The 26,775-nt window shown below is 42.6% G+C and overlaps 1 protein-coding gene across 28 annotated transcripts in view; it reads left to right on the top strand.

Annotated features, from left to right (window-relative positions):
* The window catches only part of LOC123330947, a 419,147-nt gene that overhangs the window by 185,587 nt on the left and 206,785 nt on the right, over positions 1–26,775 (top strand). For all 28 annotated transcript variants that reach the window (XM_044933629.2, XM_044933630.2, XM_044933631.1 and 25 more), the window contains one exon: positions 25,496–25,603. In XM_044933629.2, the coding sequence (XP_044789564.1) occupies positions 25,496–25,603 (108 nt within the window). The remainder of the gene's footprint in view (positions 1–25,495; positions 25,604–26,775) is intronic.

Here is a 26,775-nt window from a genome sequence, read left to right as displayed (position 1 = left end):
GATGCTATTGGGTTTGTGAAAGAGGAGATGAGGTCCTCTGAGAAGTCTTCGTGTCGAAGGGGGCATTTGACAGGAGGGTTGATCAAGTTTAGGAGGGGAGAGATTCGGATGCATTGGTTGGTTCAGCAGTGGTAGCAGAGGGAGGGTGAATGGTATGTTTAGAGTTTGTCAGGAAATTGTTTCAGATAAGAGTGCAGGTGAATGATACATTGTACCGCATGTCTCTTGGGCCACGCGGCAGAATGCTCGACCAAGGCGTTTGAATTTTCTGTTCTTGCCAGCAAGGAGCCATTAAAACAACTGGAAGAATACGATACTGAACCAGTTAAGACAAGATTGTGAAATCACTTTTATTCCTTCAAACCTTTCTGCACAAATACCACTATAGTGTTTGGGCACTTAGGCATTTTAATGGCTGCTTTTTATTTCCCTCTCTCCCCGATTTACAATGAACAGAAGGAGCTGAACTTTTAAAATAATATTGACATATGAGCTAGCTTTCTATAAACATCAAAGAGAATAATTAGCGAACATATGTTTGACTCCAGTTTAGGTTAAAAAACACTCACATGTATTTAAAATTGGATACCTTACCATTTAGGTGGCAAATAGCTAATAAAAAAAAAAACTTACTCTGTTTTGTACAAGGTCTCCTTAATTTCATATTATTCTCCCTATGTATCCGAGATAGTGATGATGACCAAAATAATAATGATAACCTACATTCCAAGCATAATCTAAGTGCTTTATGTAATCCTCATGACTGCATGAGGCAGGTGCTGTTGTCAGCCCTATTTACAGATGAAGAGATAAGGTTCAGAGAAACTTAATAAAGGGGTGTACTGCACAGCTAGAGTACAGAGCTGGGGTTTGACTCAGTATGGTGGTTCCAGGATCCACGCTCTGACTGCTTTTCCAGGCTGCATCTCAGAATGTGACAGGAGTTATGATGCAGAGTGCAGACAAAGAAACAGAGACAAGAGAAGTACGGTGACTTCCATAAGGTCACCCAACAGAGTAAAATATTGATGCTTGTTTGCTGCTTGTATTTCTATCTTCAGCCAATAGCATCTGGATACGAGTGACCCTTTTTGTGAATTGCAGCTAGGGCGAGTTTTTAATTATTATTTTTAATTGAAGGGTAATTGCTTTATGGTATTGTGTTGGTTTCTGCCAAACATCAACATGAATCAGCCATAGGTGTACACATGTCCCCTCCCTCTTGAACCTCTCTCCCTCCTCCCTCCCCATCCCACCCCTCTAGGTTATTACAGAGCCCTGGTTTGAGTTTCTTTAATGACAAGGGCTCACTTGGAAGCTTGGCTAAAGCTGGATTAAGTTGATGTGTGGCAGGATGAGTGGATGGGTAGAGAGTTGAATATATGGAAATCAGTGGCACATACAAGGCTGGACAGACTCCCTCCATGAGAATAGTAACAAGAGGAAGATTTTTCAGATCCCCACCCAGGCTTAGAGTAGGTATCCTCTTCAGGACTTGCATCGTAACCCAGATAAAGATGTATCATGACTTTAAAAAAAATACTGTTAATCTATTTCCCTGTCTCTTTCATTCCTTCTCCACTGAGTTTCTTTCTTTCTTTCTTTTTTTTAAATAAAGTCTATTATTTATTTTTAACATTTTTTTTAAAGTTTATTTTTGGCTGCACTGGGTCTTTGTTGCTGCATGAGGGCTTTCTCTAGTTGCAGCAAGTAGGGCTTGCTCTTTGTTGCAGTGCCCGGGCTCTAGGGTGTATGGGCATCAGTAATATGGGCACGGGGGCTCGGTAGTTGTGTGGTGCTCAAACTTAGTTACTCCATGACATGTGGAATCTTCCTGGACCAGGTATTGAACTCGTGTCCCCTGCATTGCGAGGTGGATTCTTAACCACTGGACCACCTGGGAAGCCCTCAGCTGAGTATCTTAAGCTCAATGGTGTTGGCATTTTGGCCCAGATATCTCTTTGTCAGGTGGCAGGGTCCTGTCTGTGATGTAGGATGCTTAGCTGCATCCCTGGCTTCTCCTGCTTGCTGCCAATAGCATCACCCCAGCCTTAACCATCACAAATGTCTCCACACACTGTCACATGTAATCCTGTAGCCTGGAAGACTCCCTAAATGTCCACCAGCAGATGAATGGATAAAGAAGAAGTGGTATACGTATATACAAGGGAATATTACTCAGCCATAAAAAGAAATGAAATAATGCTATTGGCAGCAATATGGGTGGACCTGGAGAGGATGATTCTAAGTGAATTAAGTCAGATGGAGAAAGACAAGTAGCATGAAATCACTTATTTAAAAAGCGATACAAATGAACATATTTGCAAAACAGAAATGGACTCGCAGACATAGAAAACAAATTTGTGGTTACCAAAGGGGAAGCGGGGGATAAAGTAGGAGCTTGGGGTTAACAGATACACACTTGTGTATATAAAAATGACAGCAAGGAGCTACTGTAAAGCACAGGGGACTATATTCAGTATCTTATAATAACCTATAATGGATGAGAAACTGAAAAATAATATATACGTATATTCATTTTTTATAATGGAATCACTTTGCTGTACACCTGAAACTAACATACTGCTGTAAATTGGCTATACTTCAATTTAAAAAATGTTTACATTTAAGTGATCACATATAAATATTTGCATAGTGTCATATGAACCCCAAACAAAATTATGATACTGTGGTAGAGAACCTAATTTTGTAGATGAGAGGAGCAAGAGTAAGAAGAGATAAAAGTCTAAATCTACAGTTTAAAAGTGCCAGAGTTGGGACTTATCCCGAGGAGTCTTAGAATTATTTTTAACTACTACACAGCTCTCCCAAATTAAGTAAGAGGAGTTGACATATGTGATAGAAAATGACTGAAACAGATTTCCATCATCCAGAGAGGACAAGTGAAAAAAATTCTCCTGAATGATGCAAGTGAGCTTCGAAGTTTAAAATGTCAGATTCATCTACTGGTGTCTCCAATGTATTTGAAAGCCTCTGTGGAAAGAGCACAAAGAAGAAGCTTATTCCATATTAAATTTATTGTTAAGTGACGAGAAAGCACAGAACTTGCTGTCATTTTTACAGCTGCAGAAGGATTGCTTTTAATTCCATTTTGTTGAGTGGACAAGTTAAAAATCCAGGTAGGAAGCAGGCTGTGCAACTTCCAGGTCACAGTGGATTTGGGTCTCTTAGAAGTCCCAAGCCGTGGCTGTTCATGTTTCTTCTTCTCGCCTGCTCTATTGATGTAAGCTCCTTTATAGGATTCTGGAAAAAAATTACCCGGCAGGGTGGATATGCCGTTGGGTATGGATTATAAAGTTCCTATCTTTTCTGTAGGATTTTGCAAATGTAAAACTTTTTAAGAACAATTTCCCAGCTTTGTTTTGTTATGGGAAAAAAAAAGGCATGCAGGCTGAATTGTCTGCTCTATCTGAAATAGACATATGGGGATGGTAGGTAGGCAGTTTCCTTGGTAACATTATCCACCTGAAAGTCTGGTCCTATAGTCATTTTAATAGTCATTCACGAAGCCATTAGGAGACCTAGAGATGCAGAGCATTTAAGCCCAGGATAAAATTGGAAGCCTTATTGCCTCTCCTCCAAAATAGAGGTTGAGAAATACAAGAGAATTCATAGCACTCATTAATATCTCTAACACCTTCTCATCTGTTTCCCCATTCTATTTCTCAAAACCATGGTGTCACACTAGAGTGTGAATTCATAAATAGCAAAGATTTCTATGGCAGACAGATACTTTGCAGTATTTTAAGCTCTATGGGCTTGATTCACAGAGTATTGAGTATTCTCATTTTTTCTAGCAAAATCTGCATTGACTGGGTGGGGGAGGTAAAGTATTCATGATTGAGGGACCAAAATATCACCTCAGTTTAATATTCAAGTTAGCACAAGCTCAGTCTCATTTTTCTGAACTGGTCATATCAAGGATTTGGAAGTTTGAAAGCATAACAAGACCCCATCATCTTTTTTTGATGACTTCTTTTGTGACTTTTATTGTAATTTGGGCTGCCATGTTGATATATCTATTCCTTAAAGATGTTGGGGCTGAATCTGTATGGCAAGAATGCCTTACAAATTCGCAGGCAACTGTATTGTCCATGGCATAGCTAGGTCATGGCAGTAAGTTTCAATTCATATGAATCACAGTATTACTATCATTGAATACAGAGGCTGAAGATGGTACCCAAGGTCATATGCAGAGCCATTTTATTTACCTTCCTTGTCAAGTTTGAGAAGAATGTTCTGTATCTGTGAAGGCTATCTTTGGGGGAGGGAGAGCTGGCTTTCAAGTATTTTGTGGGAAGGCTGCGTTTAAAGTCATTGGGAAAAAAAATAATAATAAAGTCATTGGGAAAGACCTCAGGCCACAGGCTCTAGACACTGAGAATCTAACCACAATCCTTTCTCTCTTGTTTACTTGGTAACTGAAAAACCTAGGGCTAGAGAGAACCAGATTTTTTCTTTTGAAATTTTTATTTTTTACTGGGGTATAGGGCTTCCTAGGTGGTGCAGTGGTAAAGAATCACCTACCAGTGCAGGAGACATGAGTTTGATCCCTGGGTCTGGAAGATCCCTCAAGGAGGAAATGGCAACCCACTCCAGTATTCTTGTCTGGAAAATCCCTTAGACAGAGGAGCCTGCTGGGCTATGGTCCATGGGGTCGCAAAGAGAGTCAGACACGACTGAATGACTGAGCACAGATACACGCATGGCCAATTAACAATGTTGTGATAGTTTCAGGTAAACAGCAAAGGGACTGAGCTCATACATATACATGTATCCATTCTGCCCAATCTCCTCACCCAGCCAGGCTGCCACAGAACACTGAGCAGGGTTCCTTGTGATCATTCATTTTATTGAGGATAGTGGGGTGCTGTGATTGGTCAGACTTGAGTCACAGGCCCCTTTGGTGGCCAGGAGCCTGGTCATAGGCAAAAAAAATCAAGTGAGGGCTTCTGGGCTGCCAAAAGGATACCTGCTATCACCCATCATACCCAGTCAGCCACCTAAAAATGCAGACTGCGAATGCTTCAGAAACCATAGCAATATTGTTCTATTCTTCCTGGTTTGGTTTCTTGTCAGTTAAAAAAAAAAATGATGCAATATCTTCTAAAATTCAGTGACCTAGAATGGTGAAAAGAACACCAGATTGTGTTTTGAGCTGAGCCCTGGGGCTTGGATGAAAGTGCTCAGAATACTCCAAATGCAGGAAGATTTGGAGAGCTGGGGCTGGTCGTTCGTGCTTGGAGGCCACTCTGATTTTCCTCTGTTCTTCCCCCATATGCTGGCTGTAGTTTGTTTCCCAAACTCTTCCAGGCACCATGATGATCAGCAAATTAATGTTCCTTACATCTAAGGGATTAAATACATTCTGACAATGCTTTCCTTTGCATTATTATTATTTTTGCATAATTCTAACATAGAGACTTTTTCTGTTTTAATTCTAAGAAATGAAAGCTGTTACTTCCCCCTTTCTTTTCTTCTACTTCTTTATTTTCAGAAACACACTATGTACTTAGGCAATGTTAATGTCAGTAATATTGCATTGCTTTGAGCGTGTGGTTCAGATCACCTGTAATTCTGCACCCCCTGCCCCACCCCGTCTCATTCTTTGTTCTGGATTTCAGATTCTCTGTGTCAGATGTATTATTTACTATATGATTCTCACAGAACAAAATGCATTATTTACAAGGTTGTAGGATTTCTGAAATTCCACGAGCTTTCTTGTGAATTTGTAAACAGCATCCTGGGTTAGACTAGATTGCCAAGGATGGCTTGTACCCACAGTATGATAGATGGACTTCTTTATTCTCTGGATGATACTTTGTTCCCCATCTTTGCATATTCTGGCGAGAGAAATGCTGATACTTTGTATATTAATATGGCTTATCAATTCTATTCCTCTATAATTTCCAAAATTTGCAGAATCAATGATACTCAGCTCTAGGCATCATAAAGTAAACCAAGGGCTCTGTGCTATGCCTGGTGTGATTGAATTGAATCTTCTTTCCGGAAAAGCATGCAAGAGTTTAACTACCACTAGAGGGCAGTAGGGCGATGCATCCCAGAGCTAGCGTTTATGGGTACTTTTATTTTTAACTTGTGAAAGATTCGTTTTATAACTTTTTTTTTTTAATATTTGCATTCTTTGTCACTGAGTTGTTGTTGGTTGTGTTGTCCTCGGGAGTGTCTGACGGACTGTAGCCCGCCAGGCTCCTCTGTCCAGGCAATTTTCTAGACAACAATACTGGAGTGAGTTGCCATTTCCTTCTCCAGGGGATCTTCCCAATCCAGGGATCAAACCTGAGTCTCTTGTGTCTCCTGCATCGTCAGGCAGATTATTTGTCACTGTGCCTCTGGGTTATGGTGGGGCTGAGACAGGCTGAGACGTTGGTGCTCATGCCAATTCCAGTAATATTTGAGGTTTCTGTAGCTAGTGGCATGCTAGTAAATGTTTAACAACCAACATTCTAGGTAAAAGCCCTGATATGTAGCATTTGCCAGTTTCTATGGTATAGATATTCCCGCCATGGTTAATTTCAAGCTACTGATTGGGTGTCACTGAATATGGGCTTGGGAAGAGAGCTGTATAGTTGGCTTATATAAGCCAGCTCCAGCACACCATGCAGAGCTCTGGTTTATTACACTAGCTAGTTTTGTAGGCTTAAACTAGTGGTTTACATGGGTAGTTTTGTTTCTAGATGTATGTGTCTGAACTCTTTCATAACCATCTAAAGACCAGAGAATTCATGCCTGATGATTTTTGTCTCCCATGCTGCAGTCATCGCCATGCCTTAGACATTTTAACTTTTTAAATGAAAACTTCTCATTGAAGAATAATGTACATACCAATAAACGAACATGTCTTCAGTGAATTATCAACTGAATTACAATACGCTTTCCAGAAACAGCATAGCCAGCCCCTAGATCAAGAAACAGTATATTATCAGCATCTCAAAAGGACCCATGTACACCCTCTAGTCATTCATTCCTTGCTGTCCTGAGTTCTAATGCCATGGGTTAGTCTCATCTTTTTTTGAAATGTCATTGATGAACTGTCTGAAGTGGCTTTTTTGTCTGGCTTCTTTCACTCTGCATCATGTTTGTGTGATTCATTCATTTTGTTGTAGACAGTTGTCTTTGTCTCACTGCCGTGTGTAGTATTCCATTGTAGGAATATGCCTTAGTTTGTGATCCTGCTCTTGATGGACCTTTGAACTGTGTCCAGTTTTAGACAACTAGGAATAGGGCTACTATGTTCCTCCTAGTATGTGTCCTTGGTAAATAAAAGTGTATGATTCTGCTGGGAATCTGCGTAGGAGGTGAACTGGTGGATAATCTGGTGTGCATGCATCATAGAGTGTTAGATCTTAAAGACAGCCTGATTTGGGGATAGACATAGGTAAATTACTGCATATCTACATCAGACTGAGGTAAAGGATTTGTGTGACAGGCGAAATACTTATCCAGCTGTAAACTTAGGGGTAAAATAAATCTCTAGGCAGGTTGAATACAGCTGGGGATGGCAGTGATTAATTGGTGATTTGTCCAAGGAAGGAGCTCATGTAAGAAAACCTAAGATGGTGAAGGGAAGATCAGGAAGTGTGGCTTTGGGAAATCTAGAAGTGTCAATATGCAGACATTTAGGCATATAGCTCACAGAACCAGGGGTGATATTCATGAATTCAAATAAACAATCGTTGAATACCTACTTGGCACCAGCCCTTGTACTAGGTACTGGTGATACTGGAGTGACTAAAACATAACTATGCCTTCAAGAAGCTTACACTCTAGTTACAGAGACAGGCAGGCAGCTAGACAATGACTGGCTATACAGATGGTCTGTACTTTGGTAAGGGCATTCATTACAAGTGCCCTGGGAGACCAGAGGAAGGGCATGTCATTACCCAGTCTTGGCTGGATGGCAAAGAATGGGCACAGGAAATGTTGAGAGGGAGTTGGGAGGTAGGAAGGCAGCTTCCTAGAGGAGATTGTACCCAAGTTCAGACCTGGAGGATGAGTGGGACAGAAAGGGAGGGATTTCCAGGCTGAGGGAATGGAATGCACAGTGGTCCAGAGGTGGACATGGCACAATGAAGAAGGGAATGGGAGATAATTTATAGTATGATTGGAAGCCAGTGTAGACAGGATAGGCAGTGGCGGGTGATTAGAGATGAAACTGGAGCAGATGTGAGAAGCAGACCACGCAGGGCTTTTGTGCTCTGCTCTGCAAACCTTGGCAAGCTAGTGACATTTTGAAGCAAACTAGGCTGTGTATTCTCCGTTTTCCATGCATGGAGCAGATGAGGGCCACTGGCATAATCAAGGCAGGACTCATTCCTCTTAAAGTAGAATCTTGTCCACAGAAATATGGTCGCAGCCCACTTTTGAGAACTGAGATCCATGATCAGAGTTTTCTGGTAATTGCGTGCTGGTAAACTAGCTCTCTGGCAAGGGGAGGGAGCAGAGGTGGGGCGCTTTGATTTATATTATGTGCGATTTTCCATGGTATAAATATTCTTGTCTTGTAAAATTCCTGAAAATTTAACAATTGGTTTTTGTAGTCCTATATGAGCCTTCTTCCCTGGTGGCTCAGACAGTAAAGAATCTGCTTTTAATGCAGGAAACCCGGGTTCGATTTCTGGGTTGGCAAGATCCCCTGGAGAAGGGAATGGCAACCCACTCCAGTATTCTTGCCTGGAGAATCCTGTGTACAGAAGAGCCTGGCGGGCTATGGTCCGTGGGGTCACAAAGAGTTGGACGCACCTGAGCAACTAACACTTTGATTTTTCCTTTTTTTCATGAGACTGCTTCAGCATTGTTAGTCGCACCCCCAAGTTTACTCAGTGACAGAGCTCCTGAACACGGCCTTAGAGATCCTTAACCAGCAGCTCTCAGATTTGACGCTACAGAAGTATCACTCTGGTGGTCTGTTGAAGCACAAGTTGCCGGGGTCCCTGTTGCAGATTTTCTGACTCAGTAAGTCTGGGGTAGGGACTGAGAGTTTGTATTTCTAACAAGTTCCCACGTGATGAAATGTTTCTGGTCTGGGGACCACACTCTGAGAACCACTGCCTTTAAATCACCCCTTCCGTGTTGGTCGAGTAGCTGGGACTCCACGCTACCAATGCAGGGGGCCTGGGTCTGATTCCTGGTCAGGAAACAAGATCCCACACGTCGAAATAAATAAAAAAATAAATGTACTACTTAATTTGCCCCCAATGGGATTAGTCCCAGATTCTTAGAGAGGGATGGAGCCTGTAAAAATTCTTCCCCTTATATAAAAAATTCACATCCGTCATGAAAGAGAAGACATTAAAGGTGGCATAATGATGTCAGGAATCAGAATTTGGATAATTCTGCCATATATAAACTAGGAACTCGAATCATTTAACTTATAGGTTTTAGTGATGATCAGTGAAGCACAATGCCAACTATTGATATGACTGCAAACTAGTGTTTTTCACCACAAATGACGGTAACAAACGTTCGCTGTTTTTTTGGAGATCACATGAAAAGCTGCTGCTCAGTGAGGTTAAATGATGACAGAGCTGGAAGCAAGTCCTGCTGATCTTCGGTTTAGTGCCCTGTCTCTTATGTTAGTGCTTTTCAAATATTTCTTTTCGCCTAGAGACCCAATTCAAATGAAACCTTAGGAGGGAAGAAGAAGATAGGAAATGTTGAAAGACGAGCTGATCTTATGAAATGGGAAAAAGTAGCTAGTGCCAGAGCCCGAGGCAGTGCCCCTGAAATCCAGAGATATCAGAGTGCAGGGTGAAGCCTGAGCGCACGCCCGCTGTTTCCCAGGAGCACTTTCTGTACCAGGTAGCACTGAGCAGGTTCCCCAGCAGATAGTCTGATGGCATTAGGGGTGGGTCAGCACCAGGGGGTCTCCCATCTGCAGCATAGGAACATCACCTGAAGTGGCTTTGAAAAATCCTAGCATCTAGGCTATACCTCACACCAATGGTATCAGAATATCTGGGGGTAAAAAGAGTCCATCTGTACTTTGAAAGTCTCTTGGTGCTTCCAGTGTGCAGCCTATGTTGATAACCAGACATACAGCTGTGCTTCTCAGAGTGTGGTCCCCAGATCAGATCACTGGAACTTGTTAGAGATGCAGATTTTCACACTCCACTCCAGACTCCCTGCATCAGAAACTTGGGTTTGGGCTCAAATATGGGTTTTAAGAAGTTTTTTTTTAAAAAAGTATTTATCTATTTACTTGTCTGCTCATGGTCTTAGTTATGGCACATAGGATCTTTGATCTCTGTTGCAGCATGCAGGATCTTGAGTTGCAGCATGTAACCTCAGAGTTGCAGCATGTGGAATTTACTTCCTGACCAGGGATGGAACCCAGGTCCCCTGCATTGGCAGCTGAGTCTTAGCCACTGGACCACCACCAGGGAAGTCCCTTGAGAAGCTTTGCTGGTAATTCTGATGCATGAGACCCTGAGAATCATAGTGCAAGAGCATAGGTTCTAATGGTCTATGAAAAACCGTGAAAGTGTTAGTTGTTCAGCCATGTCCAACTCTTTGCGACCCCATGGACTATAGCCTGCAAGGCTCCTCTGTCCATGGGATTCTCCAGGCAAGAATACTGGAATGAGTTGCCATTCCCTTCTCCAGGGGATCTTCCTGATCCAGGGATCAAACCCACGTCTCCTGCATTGCAGGAAGATTCTTGACTGTCTGAGTCATAAGAGAAACCTAATGGTATAAAGTGAAAGTGAAAGTCACGCAGTCATGTCTGACTCTTTGCAACCCCATGGACTATACAGTCCATGGAATTCTTCAGGCCAGAATACTGGAGTGAATAGCCTTTCCCTTCTCCAGGGGATCTTCCCAACCCAGGGATTGAACCCAGGTCTCCCACATTGCAGGCAGATTCTTTACCAGCTGAACCACCAGGGAAGTCCTGCTGAATATGATTCAGCCACTTGAGCTGTTCCAGACACTCTACCTTCAGATTCTGATGGTCTCATCCCTAGAAGGCTGTCTCATCCCCAGGGAGAATTTCTGATCTGGAGAGCTACAGGACTCATTGGACTGTGCTTCCTCTCTTATTTTCTTGAGGAAGGAAAAGGTAGAGAAGATCCTTGGTGAGCATCACTAGGACTTGTACTTCTGCCTTGCCATTTTGTTTAAGAGGCTTCTTCACTATGAGACTGAAACATTAGCAGCTATGTGCCTGGCAGAGTCCCCTTCTGGGTGTTTCTGCAGCCAGAGGTCAGTTCTATTATCGGACTTAACTGAGAGAGGCAGGTGTCTGGTTCTTAGCATTTTCAATACTATGTAGTGTGATATCTAGTTGTTGTTCTCTGTTTTTCATTTTTCCAGGTGGGGAGATTGAAATGCTACATATATCCCATGTGTATGGATTATTTCTCATTTTATTTCTCAGTTTTACTAGGATGGCCGTGAGGAAATTAGGAAATGAGAGAAACTGTACCTGTTAGCTAGAGGAAAGATGGGAGTAGTTTGAGAGTAGGGAGAGACAAAGAATACAAAGTGGAAGTAGAATGCTGGAATCCGGGGGAAAAAGAGGTTTCTGAGGATTGCCCTGCTCCTTGCCACTGGAAATGTAACAAATAAAGATTCCAGGTGGAGACACAATTAGTATATAAGAACTAGACTTGACCAGCACCAAATGTTCCTGGTCAAATGCTCTTAACTCACCCTGTGTGACTGGCGTTATAAGTCATTTCTCATTTCTGTTGCCAAATTCAATCAGATCCTTTCCTTAGATGACCTAATGGTTCTGTAGGTTTCCTTTGTAGTACTGACTACAGGTTATAATTATTCCTTTGGTATATATGATTGTTATTAATTGTAGAAGCTATAAGCTGTGTCATAACCAATCTCCAGGAGGACTCCCAGTGATACTTCCTTTCTTGCAGCCCTGTCTGTATATATTCCTCTCCCACCAGGACTATGGCTAACCTCTGTGGCCAGTATGGTACTGTGGAAATGACAGATGGTGGCTTCTGGGGCTACATTATGGCTTCAACCTTGCTCTTTTGTGGATCGCTGGCTCTGGGGGAATCCAGCTGCCATGTCATGAGGACATTCAAGCAGCATCAGAGAGAAGTCTCTGTTACAGGACCTCCTGACAACATCCAGAGTAAACTTTTTTGCTATGTTAATGAGCCACTCTGGAATCAAATCTTCTAGTTTCAAACTAGCCTTCTGATGCCTGTAGCCATAGCTGACATCTTGACTGGAAACTCATGAGAAACCCAAACAAGAACTTCCTAGCTAAAGCAATCTGAAATAATTGACCCCCAAAGGAGTGGAAGAATGAGCAAAAAGTTGACTGTTGTTTTAAGCTGCTGAGTCTTTGGATAATTTGTTACACAGCAATAGGTGACTAATACACTCGAGGAAGATACAGACAGTGTGTTTTGATCATCATTGCTTCCGGAGTAACTAGCACAGTGCTTGGCTTATAGTATGAGCTCAGTAAATACTCTTTGGATGTCTTTCTCCTTTCTTTTGCCTCATGTGCACACACACACACACTCTTCTCCCTGAAATCATCTTGGTCCACTATATCCTCAGTAGGCTGTGTGCTTCTTCATTGTCTTTTGTTTTGATTTTGACTCCTTGTCTGTGTCTAATATAATCATGAACTCTTGGAGAAGCCCTGTAAACAGGATAATGTTGAACTACTCATACTTCAAGACTCTGCTCCAATCTATAAAGTTTTCCCTGATCCCAATAACCAAGTAAATCCTTCTTTCTCCACCAGGTCAGTCAGGATTCCACCAAAAGACAAACTTAAATTGAGTTATTTGAAGATCATTTAATAAATGGATGATTTACAAAGTTGGGATCAAGCTTAAGGAAAACCAAGAAGAGATGGCAAAATTCCCTGAGACTAGTGAGAGCTGAGAACCATTATCGTCTGTAGACTGAAGGAAAAAAACAGAGGAGGAGTGACGAGACCTTTGAGAGGGTTCTAGAGAGATGAACGCTGGGAGCTTGCATGAATGCACAAGATGGGCACCAGAGTATTAAACACCCTCACTTCACTCTTACCCAATGTTCTTGATCTGCCGTACTTCCCATTGACTGAATCTGAAACGAAAGGGTCTGTTGATATATCTATATGGATACACGATGTATCCTCAGTCCATGTGATGGACTTGAAAGATAGAGACAGGATAGAGGTGGGGCCTGGGGGGATGTGTGGAAGATACCAAGTGAACTCTTCTCCTTTCCATCTCCTCAGGGTCAGTACATCAAATTTGGAAATTGAACATGCTCTTGGTAGTGCTCATTTGCTTGTTCATGTCTGATTCTTTGCAACCCTGTGGACTGTAGCCCACCAGTCTCCTCTGTCCATGGGTTTTCTGAGGCAAGAAAACTGGAGTGAGTTGCTATTTTTTTCCTCCAGGGGATCTTCCCAGCCCAGGGATCAAACCCACATCTCCTGCATTGGCAGGCAGATTCTTTACCATTGAGCCACCTGGGAAGGCCAGACATGCTCTTATTCATGGTCTATTTCATATCATTGCTGTATGTAACAACTAAACTGTTTCATGCTGTTTAACTTTTCAAGTTTTAATGACTCCTCTTCCTGGTAATCTTATAAATTTTTAAAGAGTGAGGAACAGGTCTTACATTTTTCTGTCTTCCTAACTGAACTTATCTCCACAATTTTCATAAAGTTGGTATACTGATACATATTTGCTGATGGCACAAAAAATTTTAAAGCACTTATTTCTTGAGTCACTTTTTCTATGAGTCATCAATCAAAAAAGTGGAGGAACTATTTATTTCAAACTCCAAAGCATGAATTCATTCTGTAACATCTCTGATATTTTATTACCTAGCTGGAGTTTTAATTACCTCTAATGACAGGGATGGGGAAGGCAATGGCACCCCACTCCAGTACTCCTGCCTGAAAAATCCCATGGACGGAGGAGCCTGGTGGGCTGCAATCCATGGGGTCACTAAGAGTCAGACACGACTTCACTTTCATTTTTCACTTTCATGCATTGGAGAAGGAAATGGCAACCCACTCCAGTATTCTTGCTTGGAGAATCCCAGGGATGGGGGAGCCTGGTGGGCTGCCGTCTATGGGGTTGCACAGAGTCGGACACGACTGAAGTGACTTAGCAGCACTGACAGGGATCTCATTACCCCATGAAGCAATGGAGAGCAACCAGTAGCTCTGAGAGTAGATGGATCTTTGTCCTAAGAGACTCTGAGTAAGTTATTTACCTCTGGCCTCTTGTAATCACTGACCTGGTCTCTGTCATTAAACTTTTGTCTTTAATGAATCCCTATTATGAGAAGAAATTTCCTGGAATATTATCACTGAGGATTCCTCAGATCCTGGGATGAGGGTGGATTATCCCAAGAACAAATTTGAGTTGCTTCTGCTAAGTGCTTGGGGTGCTACCAGAAGGGAGGCACTTAAGACTAAATTGTTAGTGTGAGGTTTGATGAGTCACCCATGGAGTGAATGTAGGCTGTGAGCTTACATGAATGCTAGCTTGTGGGTTACAAATTCTGGGAATTTGTCACACTGTCAAAATTCTAGCAAGGCAACTTTCCTTGCAGTCCCCTGATAGAAAGCACATTCCACCCCCCCCCCCCCCAATTCATCCATTTTCAAAAAATTCAATTCTTTGCATTCTTGGCTTGATGAGGTGGATGTCCCTTAATTTGGTCTTTTGCTCTTTTGAGCCTGGTATGAACAAGAAAACCAGTGGTTCATTTCAACAGATGTAGCTGTTGTCCTAAAGTTGAAAGCTGGCTTCAGTGTTGTTCCTCTATTCACTTAGTTTTGCCCTCAGTGTTCTTTATTTTCTTGCTACATCATTGTTGAATTTATGAGGATTTAAAAGTACTTGCCATGTTTTATTTTTGGTGGGAGAGTCTACCATGTTTGTAGAAATGGAATATACTCTCCATTAGCCCACATACTGAAATGCATTAGATTTATGTTGAAGTAAGCTGTAGCGAATACATGTGGTGTGATAGGAAAGGTTGCGATCTTTTGAGTAGTATTTTTAGTACAGTCCCAGTTGGGGATGAAGACACGACGTCTCTTTCTGGACCTATTTCCTTATTTCTTATGTGACAGTGGCTTCAGTCACCGCTGAGATTTTGAAAATCTTTGGTGATTGCTTCTTAAGCTGCATTTTGGAGGTTTCTTCCAATCTAATTTCTGTTCTCATGACCACCTTCTAAAAAAGCCCCTGTTTAAGGTATTTTAATGTCTTCACTAGTGTAATCAGAGAGATGCTAAACAGGATCTTGTTAAATTTCTTTCTTGGTGACATTCTGATTGTTAAGATTGAAATGATCTGTATAACTTGATAGCATTATTCAGGCAGGAGAGAGTGCAGTCATTCCAAGGGTTGTAGCATATCTAAGTGATATTCCCAGTGCTGCAAGTTTAGCTCACCGTCCACAGGTTCAGGGGGCCAACAGGAGTCATGGTGTATTTGATGGCTGTGGTGTGTGTGTATGTTTATGGGTGTCTTAGCATCCATGGGTGATACAGGACGATGCCATTTTTTTTTTCCAAGTGAAAAAAACTTTTTTACTTCTCTGGGCAAGCATTCCATGTGTTTAAAAAGCTGCAACTGTCTACTTGCCTACTCAAGTAGTAGAGAACATCCCTGTTGAAATGATACAACTGTGTGTTATAATGTATTCCATGTACTTTACATGTATTACTGACTAATTCTCAGAAAAATGGAAAGAAGTAACACAATTAGATCGTCCCTGTGTTATGAACAGGCATATCAAGACACAGCAAAGTTGTGTCACTTGGCCTGGGAAGTAAGTGCTGGAGAGTAAGTGGCAGAAATGGGATTTGAACCCAAGCGGTCTGGTTGAAGAGCTCTGTGTTTTTTGAGCTAAGCGGTGGTCAGTGCTCTACAGCCAGAGACCACTAGAGCACGCCTGTGGTTCCAGAAACTGGTTCAATGCGCATGGCAACAGGGGAAAATACTCACAGAGAAGCAGAGATGTCTCTATAAGAAGGGGTTAAAAAGGACATAGACCAGCAGTCCCCAGCCTTTTTGGCACCAGGGACTAGTTTCACGGAAGACAGTTTTTCCACGGACTGGGGTAGAGGGGGACTGTTTTCGGATGATTCAAATGCATTACATTTATTGCACACTTGGTGGCTCAGACGGTAAGATATCTGCCTACAATGCGGGAGACCCGGGTTCAATCCCTGGGTCGGGAAGATCTCCTGGAGAAGGAAATGGCAACCCTCTCCAATACTGGCAAACCCTTTCCAGTATTTTCTTGCCTGGAAAATCCCATGGACAGAGGAGCCTGGTAGCCTACAGTCCATGGGGTCGCAAAGAGTCAGACATGACTGAGCGACTTCACTTTATTATTATTACATCAGCCCCACCTCAGATCATCAGGCATTAGATACTGGAAGTTGGGGACCTGTGACTTAGAGACCTGGGGCTGTGTTATGTGCTTTGAAGAAGTTTCAGGGATGTGATACTTTGTTCTGGATTGTGTGCTGTCTTAGAATGGCATCATTCTATGATTGGAATTCTTAACAAATCTAATCTTATAAGAGAGGAAATGATCAAGGCTGCAGCTATAATTACTTAAGAAGCAGCAGTATCATTATTCAGGTGTGAATGAGCATGGGGTAGATTTGGCTATTTTTGTACTTCATACAGTTTTTATGTTTTGTCTTTTCAGGTGTGTTGACAGAGAGGTCTTGCTTTTGTCTTGGTCCATCACATGTTGTCTGATGTTGATAATAAGTAAAATTACTTATAGTCAGCCGGACTACTCAGGCCTCATTTTTAGAGGGGAGACTAGTTCCTAGCAACTCTAATATATAGTGATATTACCAGGCCAGCTCCTAGCTATTTGAGGACACAGCCTTTTAGTAAATGTGCCCTCTTATTGCAGGTAGAAGTTAACTCTGACTCCATGTTGGAGATGTTTCTTTGACTTGCTTTCCATTGCTTTTGTTATTATAATCACACATAATGGCCCGCCTCAGAGAATCCTGCTTCTCTGCCTGATTGTTAAGCTAACATGCCTTTGTTAAGAACAGTGTCCACCAGTAGATGGCAGGAAAGAAGAAATTAACGCATACCCCCTGTCTGAGGCTTGCTGTTCTAGGAGGTATTTGCAAAATTAATGGGCTTTTTACTTGGTTTCCTCACCTCCTCCTGTCTCTGATCCATAGAAAAACCTGGCATCCAGGCCCTGACAAGATAAGTTATTTTGAGACATTGGTTTGCAATCTTCTTCATCAGTGGCTTTATGAATAAAGTCATCTTCCTTGCCTCAATACCTCTTCTCTCATATTCATTGGCCTCTTGCTCAGAGAGCAGAGCAAGCTTGGACCTGGTAACGTTTTCAGATGGCTGCATAGAAACTGAGATGCCAGGGAGCAGGATAGGATGCCAGGGTATTAGCTAGCAGGATGTTGCCTGAGACCAGGAGAGAGACGCTGCAAGCTTGACCATATGAATGGAGAGGAGTGGGTGGACTTTTAGGAGATGGAATTCAATGTCAGTGGGGAATCACATATTCTGTAAGAACTCGAATTTGATATACTGGAATCGGGACACAAAAGCACCTGAGAAAACCCCCAGTTGTCATGGGATCATCATGAGGAAGGGAAAAATCTTACAAATACTCATTCAGTTTCGTCTCCCCCACATATTCTCAGGCCACCGAATCTCTGATTTCAGATTGAGCTTTATTGTTTATTTTTCTCCCAGAATACTTGGATTGTTTTCACAGACTTCTGGAGACCAATACTTTCACTGGATGAACCCCTCTTACACTATTGATACAATTTTCCCAGGGGGCAGTTTGGAGATTTTCCTTAAATGTGATCTGACCAGGAACAGAGGGAAATGCTTCTGGTTGTGAGTATAGGGCCCATCGAAGTGAGGGCAAGAGAGATTTGTATGTTGTGTAGAACAGGAATTATCCTAGAAAAACGCCTGTGTAGCCAGTAAGCCTGTTTATCTCCATGAATACTTTGGGGTTTAAAATAGAACTACCGTATGGCCCAACAATCCCACTCCTGGGCATCTATCCGGAGAAAACCATAATTCAAAAGGATACATGCACCCCAGTGTTCATTGCAGCACGGTTAACAATAGCCAGGACATAGAAGCAACCTAAATGTCTGTTGATGAGAGGATAGATAATGAAGGTGTGGTACATATATACAATGAAATATTACTCAGCCATAAAAATAATGAAATAACATGATTTGCAGCAACATGGTTGGACCTACCGATTGTCACATTAAGTGGAATAAGTCAGACAGAGAAAGACAAATATATGATATCTCTTACATGTTAAATCTAAAAAATTGATACAAATGAACCTATTTGTGAAACAGAAATTGAGTCACAGATGTAGAAAACAAACTTGTGATTACTGGTGGGGGGAAAAGCTGCTGCTACTGTTGCTAAGTCACTTCAGTCGTGTCTGACTCTGTGCGACCCCATAGACGCAGCCCACCAGGCTCCCCCGTCCCCGGGATTCTCCAGGCAAGAACACTGGAGTGGGTTGCCATTTCCTTCTCCAAGGGGGGAAAAGCTGGGGGAGGGCTAAATTGGGAGATTGGGATTGGCATATATACACTGCTGTATATAAAGTAGATAACTAATAAGAATCTATTGAACAGCACAGGGAACTCTACTCAATACTCTGTAATGGTGTATATAGAAATAGAATCCAGGAAAAGAGTGGATCTGTGTTAACGTGTAACTGATTCACTTTGCTGTACAACAGAAAATAACACAATGTTGTAAATCACCTATACTCCAAAAACAATTAATAAGCAAAAAAATTTCCATTTTAACTGAAGAGTAATTTCAATAGATTTTTTTTCTTCTCAACTGCTTCCTGTACCTGCTCTTTACTCCACAAACCCCATGAGACTTTGGTTCTTGAGAGGCTCACTAAACAGAGTGATTAATACTAAACTGGGTCCTACCTCCCTATTTATGACAAGGAAACCCCCAGAAATTTGTCATGCCCAGTATTGTCATGTCATAGCCTCAGTAGAAATGCAGCCTGACAGCCTAGATTGGATTCTAGTGTCATAATCCTGTCAGAATTCTCATTTCAGAGTCTTATTATATACTATAAGGGTATAAGCCATCCAAGTTAAGATATAAGCCAAAGTAGTAAGGCAAACAAGAATAAGGCAAGTGGGTTTTCTAATAGTCAACCCCAGAACTTCACAGCTTATGCTACCCTGCATGGCATTATGATTTTCTTTGTCCACGAGGGTGGAGGAAAGGTTGGGAGCATCGCAGTCTCTGGAGCTCCTTCATGTGGAGGGAAATGTCCACTAATAATTCAGTTAAACAAAATTCTGTCTCATGGAATTTGTGTATTCTAATATAACCATCTAGCTTGAAATACAGTATCATAGATTACCCTGAATTCAAGCATTAGAAACCAGCTGGGATTCTTGAGTTAAAACTCCACTAATACTAGATTTTTCATGATAAATGCATTTTGAAAGGAAAAGGTGTTCAGAGCTCAGAGCAGATTAAATAGTTCCCATGATAATTAGATAATTTTAGGCAAATGATGGTGAGAGCCCTTCCTTCATGTGCCATTTAGGGTCCGTGGTTTTTATTGGTCAGAAACCAATGAACTTTCATTATTTAGGGAAATAGCTATTTTACAGTGGAATTGCCACTGAAGCTCCTCCATTTCCTTTAAGGGGAGCCTTGGGGCTGAATGTGTATTCAGAGTTATCACAAAGTAAGGTGAAGGGTGGGACTTTTATTTTTTAATAGAAGTATAGTTGATTGACATTTCTATGTTGGCTTCAGGTATAAAGCCTAGTGGTTCAGTATTTTTGCAGATTATACTCCATTACAGGTTATTACCAGATAATGACTATAATTCCCTGTGCCATAGAGTATATTCTTATTCTTTATCTAATTTATACATTGCAGTTTGTATCTGTTAATTTCATGCCCCTAAATTGCCCCTCCCCAATTCTTTCTCCCCTTGCTGCTGCCGCTGCTAAGTCGCTTCAGTCGTGTCCAACTCTATGCGACCCCATAGATGGCAGCCCACCAGGCTCCCCTGTCCCTGGGATTCTTCTCCCCTTGCGTAACCACAAATTTGTTTTCTGTATCTGAGAGTCTGTTTCTGTTTTGCATGTATACATTTGTGCTGTATTTTAGATGAGAGGCTAGGGCTTTGTGCCCAAGTGAAAGGCAGCCATTGAGAAGGCCTGTGACCCTGGGTGAGGCAGTTCCCTGCAGCCAGGGGGTAGTTGGCAGCAAGGGTGGCAGGGGTGAATGGCCACAGCTGCCATTCCTAGAAGCTGCAGGTCAGCAGTGTGCACCCCGGGAGGGGTCTTTGGTGAGCCCCACAGGCTCCACTACATGTAAGTGTCCTTTTCTAGATCAGACACGCAGCCATGTGGCTAACTACATAGGTAAACTGAGTCCAAGACCTCCAGACTCTCTCACCCATGATCTTTCCACTCTGAGAGACTCCAAGTCACATTTCACTCATTAAGCATCTCTAATCAGGTTAGATACCTGCTGTGTCCTTAAATCATCAAGACAACAGGGGTGTTCAGGATACCTGACTTGTGGGTTCCTGTCAGAGTGGCATTCAAGGCTGATTGGGCTGGAGGCATGGATTTAGAGAGTAACAGATAGCACTTATATAGCATTTACTACACTAAGTCCTCTGCATGAGTTCATTCATTTATTCTCCCATAGCATGATGTGACAGGTGTATTCTCATTTTCTATAGTTAAGGAAAGTGAGGCACAGATATTTAAGAATTCACCCAACAGTGCCAGAACCAGTAAGTGACTGGACCAGAATTTGGACTCAGAGTCTGAATCAAGAGTTTATGCTCTTACTCTTTTAGGAAAAAAAGGAAAATTATGTACCTTCTTTTCTGATGTACTTACTCTGTGTCAGACGCTGGGCTAAGCATTTTGTTCCCATAAGCCTCCGAGGTTGTTTCAAATATTATCCCCATTTTAGAGATGTGGGCACCATTGTCTTGGAGATTTGTAACTCTCCCCAGTTCTTGCAGCAAGAAGGTAGAGAGAACCAGATTTATTTATTTATTTTTTTTAGGGAACCAGATTTAAATCCAGATCCATCTGGTTGCACAGTTCGTATTTGTAGCTGATACCTCCAGTGTTTAGCTTTTGTGTTCAGATAGGAGGGCTGGCAAAGCCTCATGACATCTCTCTCAAGCTCTTGTAAAGCAAAATGAAGCTGTTTCTGGGGCAGGTTGGGGTCCTGCAGGAGTGCCTTCACGTTGCCACAGATCTCAACCTAAGTGAATTTCTGTAAGAAGAAAAAATTGACAAGAAAGAAAGAAACACAAGCCAAACATGATAATGTAGATTAATAATTTCTCTGTAGTGAAAAATAAACAGTAATTCTGACCATGTGGAAATACAAGGCCCCCTTCCCTGCTCTCCACTTTATCCTGCCTGAGGGACTGGAGCTTTGCTCTGGGAATTAACAGGGAATTGAACCCCAGACCACAACTTCTGTCACACTAGACCCCGAGCAACTGAGCTATTCACTGTTTTTGAAAACCAGCAAAAAAGAATCAAAGGATCAAAATCACTTCTTCCTAGGATCCTGATCAGACACTATAAATATTTCCATTTTCTTATTTGTGAACTTCCAAGCCCCAGATTTGAGTATAGGTTAAAGAGAATCTTGTCCCCTTGCTGTGATCTTCCCTTAAAAAGAGAGCTAGAGGACTTCTCTGGTGGGTCAGTGGTAAAGAATCCGCCTGCTAGTGCAGGAGACATGGGTTCGATCCCTGGTCCAGGAAGATCCCACATGCCGTGGAGCAACTGCCCGCACACGACAACTACTGAAACCTGCTTGCTCTATAGCCCCTAGTCTGAGATAAGAGAAGCCACTGCACTGCAATGATGAGTAGCCCCTGCTCGCCGTAACTAGAGAAAGCCCGTGCACAGCAACGAAGATCCAGTGTAGCCAAAAAGAAACAAATACATAAGAGAGAACGAGAGAGAGCTAGAGTGTTTCTCCTGGGGTCTGAGGACAGCTGAGCACCTGCCTACTGCCTTTGCCTTGAGTTTTCTAAATGAATGACCAGGCAAGTTATTGCCATGCATATGGAAGGGAGGCTGACAAGGGTTTGTTGATTGAGCCTGGCATGGTTCAGTGGTGGGAATGACTTTTGTGCTGAAATCAAATAGCAGTGATTTCAGGTTTATGACAGTTATCAAATATAATGATGTGGAATGAGACCGAATGGTACCATAATAGCAATAAAAATCAACCTGGAAGGAGCGATCCTTCCATCTGTTTTGCTGTTGCTCTGGGATCTGGATTGTGGGCATTTGAGGCGGGGCTATGATATGAAGGATTGAATGCTGTGATTCCCCCAGAGTGGAAGATAGGGCAACTTGAGTGGCTGTGGTCACAGGGAACTCAGCCTATAACAGCTCTTTCCTGGCCAAGCATCAGCTGTCACTTTCGTAATCAACACCAGTGGTGAACTACATGGGACTTCAACTAAGAAGAGGGAAGAGAAGGCTTGAGCCGGCTGGGTGAGACTTGGTGATACTGAAATAGAGCAGCTCTTCTGCAAACCACGGGGAACTGTAGTTCTTCATCATTGTCCACTCAGAGGTGTCTTCACCTGGACAGTTGAACAGTGAGCCCTTACATTTCTTACAGGTCTTCCATGTGATACTTGCAGACATGTCTTAGGCATTCCAAACAAACAAGCTAACAAAACCCCACAGTTAAATGAGTTTGAGACATATTATGCATGCTGTCTTCCATTTTAGTGAGCTTGGCACTTGACTGTATTAGAGACTTGAGAAGTCCTGTCCCTACCTTTGATTATCTGAAAACTGTAAACACTTATTTGACCATGGGGAATGGTTACTTTTTAGTGTCTGATGGAGATAGCATTTTAGGAAAACACGTTTTCTGAACGCTTTTAGAAAATGGTGCCTTGTTAGCTGATCATGTTTGGGTCAAGGTGATTTCTTTGTATGTGAAGGACATAAATAGGGCTGAGCTTGAAATCTGGCCCCTTATCAGGGCTGGGATGGGGATATTCCACTCTCAAATGTAGCCACTAGTCTGGGGGATGGATTGGTTATATTGAAATGACTAGACACTGGCTGAGATAAGAATAGAATTCTCCATGTCGAGGGCCTCTAGTTTTGACACTTGTTTAAAGCAATTTTAAAAGCCTTATTACTTAGGGAAGGAGAGCTGTGTGGGCTGAATAAAGGAATTTGTTTGTGTTCCATCTTTAGGGGTGAATCAGGGAGCCAGGGGCTTCCCAGGTGGCCCTAGTGGTAAAGAACCCACCTGCCAGTGCAGGAGATGTAAGAGATGCAGGTTCAATCCCTGGGTTGGGAAGATCCCCTGGAGGAGGGCATGGAAACCCATTGGAGAATCCCATGGACAGAGTAGCCTGGAAGGCTATAGTCCATGGGGTCACAAAGAGTCTGATATGACAAGTTACTGAGCACACATGCAGGGAAACCAAAAGGACATGAAAGGCCCAATGTCTAGGAGAATTCACTGCAACTTGGGAGTCTTTGCTGTGGTTTTGTTAATCAAGATCCTTTGAGGTTCTGGGGTAAGTTAAGAGAAGACAGAGACCTCCCAGGCTGGCTGTTACTCAGGAGACCTTATAGACCGAGGGCCTACAGCATCATCAATGGTACAACATCTTCAATGAATCTCAAAGCTTTGGGCCAAGTCATTCATAATTCTCAGGAGGCTTTAGTTCCAGAGTTGTATGGGACAGTCTTATCCCCTAGTTACACCCCAGCTGTACCAATGGCGTGTTGGGTAACCAAACTCCAACGTCAACTGCTGCACACCTGAAAGAAGCATTTAATGGATTATATACCAGGAAAGTTCAGGAATCCTGTTCAGCCATAGCACGATTCAGGGCTCAAGTGACTTATTCAGGCCTTGAAGTCTGTCTGTATCTCTCTTCCCCTCTCTCTCCCCACTGTCTCCCTGCTCATCCCTTCTCCCCACCCCCAGAATTCAGTTCCATATCCTTGGCTTCTGTCTCAGGCAGTTTCTCCATAAGACAGATTATAGCTTCTGGAAACTCAAGATTCACATTGTCAGAGGTTAACCGTGTTGAAAAATATTTTCTCTTTCCCAAGTTGTTGTTGTTTAGTTACTCAGTCACGTCTGACTTTTTGCGACCCCATGGACAGCAGCATGCCAGGCTTCCCTGTCCTTCATTATCTCCCAGAGTTTGCTCAGACTCTTGTCCATTGAGTCGATGATGCCATCCAACCATCTCATCCTCGGTCATCCCCTTCTCCTCCTGCCTTCAATCTTTCCCAGCATTAGGGTCTTTTCCAAAGAGTCAGTTCTTCACCTTAGGTGGTCAGAATATTGGAGCTTCAGCATCAGTCCTTTCGATGAACTCCAGCGAAATCTTTGAATCAGCTTTTCTTAAGCCAGTTTAAATCAGAGCTTGCTCTTGGATCCATGGCTGTGGCCAGGCTGGTGGAACACACTGCCTGGCACAGCCAGGGTCACTCACAGCCTCACATCTTGTGCTAGGGGTAGAAAGCTGGACCGGGATGGGGGTCTTTCCCCAAAGTTGAGGTGCTATGACCCGAAGAAAGGTGAGTACCCTGAGAAGAGAAAAACATTTGTCCTCTTTAGTGGTGTAACTACTCCTGTCATGCTGTGCGGGATGCAGGCAGGGGGACCATGAGAGGATGCTTTACCAAGAGAGAAAGGCTAGATCAAGGCACCTATGTGAACACTGCATGACAAGCCCTGTAGGAGAAACTCAGGGAGATGCTTGTACTTTCTTATGAATCATGGTTAACTTGTGTCTTAAGTTGCTTGTTCTATGTTTATTTCCACCGTCATCCTTCCCATCATTGCCTGCTCCTCTCTGCCCTGTCCTTGGCTCAGGACTCTGGTCACTCTGAAATGTGTTAAAAAAAATCATTTGTTAGGAAATAGAGTATAACAGCAGTGATAGCAACACTGATTGAGCATACCTCATCTGCCACGTGATGTTCCAAGTGCTTGTCACGAATTAACAGAATCTTTGCAAAAACCCTCTGAGGGGGATGTTATCACTGTACAGGTGATAAAATGGAGTCACATAGAGATGTATCAGTATTATATGCCCAAGGTCACATGCTTGATAAATATTAAAGTCATCAAAGTAGGGCCCTTCCCCTGGGTTTGTATGGTTTGTGAACTGAGAATAGTTTTTTTTTCATTTTTATTATTTTCAAAAGGTTGGGGAAACAATCCAAAACAGAATATAACATTTCTTGACAGAAGTAAATGATATGAAATTCACATTTCCATGGATCAAGTTGGGTTGGAACCCAGTCACACTTACTCATTCATCTTTGGCTCCTTCTGTGCTACAGCAGCAGAATCTAGGCATTTGCAACAGTCCTCATAGTCTGCAAAGCTGAAAATATTTACTATCTGGCTCTTTGCAGAGTTTGCAGATGCCTGAATAAGTGCCACAGCAAGGATTCAAATCTGAGCTTCAAAGCCAGATCCAGCCGCCCTTTGCAGGCAACACCAGCCAGGACCTGGGAAGGCAGGTAAGTGACTGGTGTGCCTTCCAAGAGTTCACAGACTGGTGCCAGATGGGTAAGTGAATGGTCCTCTGGGATTCAGTGTGGCAGCTTTCAGAGTGGGTGAAATGTGCAATGCAGTCACTGAGTCAGAAGTCTTTACTGAGAGCTGTGTGCCGGGCTGGAATCCTGAGGCTGATATGCATCATTACGATCAGCAGCCCAGAACTATCATTTATTGAGCTCTTGGTGCACAGTTAGATCTGGGTAGATTCCACATGTGGCTTCTATAAGGCCCAGAGCCTGGGCAAGGGACTTAGTCTGTCATAGATTTGGGCTCTAATCTGATTAAAGATTAAAAAGTCTTTATGTGACAGAGATGTTTGTAACAGGATCCTTGGGAGAGGATTAAGTGAGATACTGCAACTTACAGTTCCTAGAGAAAAGTAGCAACTCATTGAGTGTTTGTTGATTGAGTAATGGAATTTGTCTTGGACTCCTGGGCTTCAGAGTCCAATCTGGTTCATCCCACTTTACACAAAGATTGTGGCATTCTTCTTCAATTGTCTGCCTGCAAACTCTCTTCCATTATTCTGTCTAGAAATAGATTTATCCACTTATAAACTCCCCCTATTCCATCTCTGGTTGAAGGATGAATGCATCATTAAAGAATCATATATTTATATATTTCTAGCAATTGGACGGAGGAGCCTGGTGGGCCGCAGTCCGTGGGGTCGCTGAGTCGGACAAGACTCAGTGACTTCACTTTCACTTTTCACTTTCATGCATTGGAGAAGGAAAGGGCAACCCACTCCAGTGTTCTTGCCTGGAGAATCCCAGGGATAGGGGAGCCTCGTGGGCTGCCATCTATGGGCAGCCGCACAGTCGGACACGACTGAAGCGACTTAGCAGCAGCAGCATTTGCCTAATGATTGGGGAAAAGTAAAGATTTTCATACTTACAGTCTGTGAGTATTAAAATGGATTGTTGATTAGGGAACTCTTGAAAGTTGCTAACTATTTTTTTATGCCAACACCTGACCAAAGAAATGCATGCAGAGCTCTGCCATCTTTCCATCAGGTATGCTCTTTTGACTCAAATTTCTGTCTATCCAAATAATATTCTTTCTTTCAGAGTCTGTAGTGACATCAGCATTGCCCACAGGAAGCCCAGAAGGCTTCAATTTATCAGGAAATGTG

The sequence above is a fragment of the Bubalus bubalis genome, chromosome 21 (genome assembly GCF_019923935.1).
Source record: "Bubalus bubalis isolate 160015118507 breed Murrah chromosome 21, NDDB_SH_1, whole genome shotgun sequence".
NCBI classification, from domain to species: Eukaryota; Metazoa; Chordata; class Mammalia; order Artiodactyla; family Bovidae; genus Bubalus; species Bubalus bubalis.
Note: the sequence above shows the minus strand (reverse complement) of the source record. Positions and strands in the feature narration are given on the sequence as shown.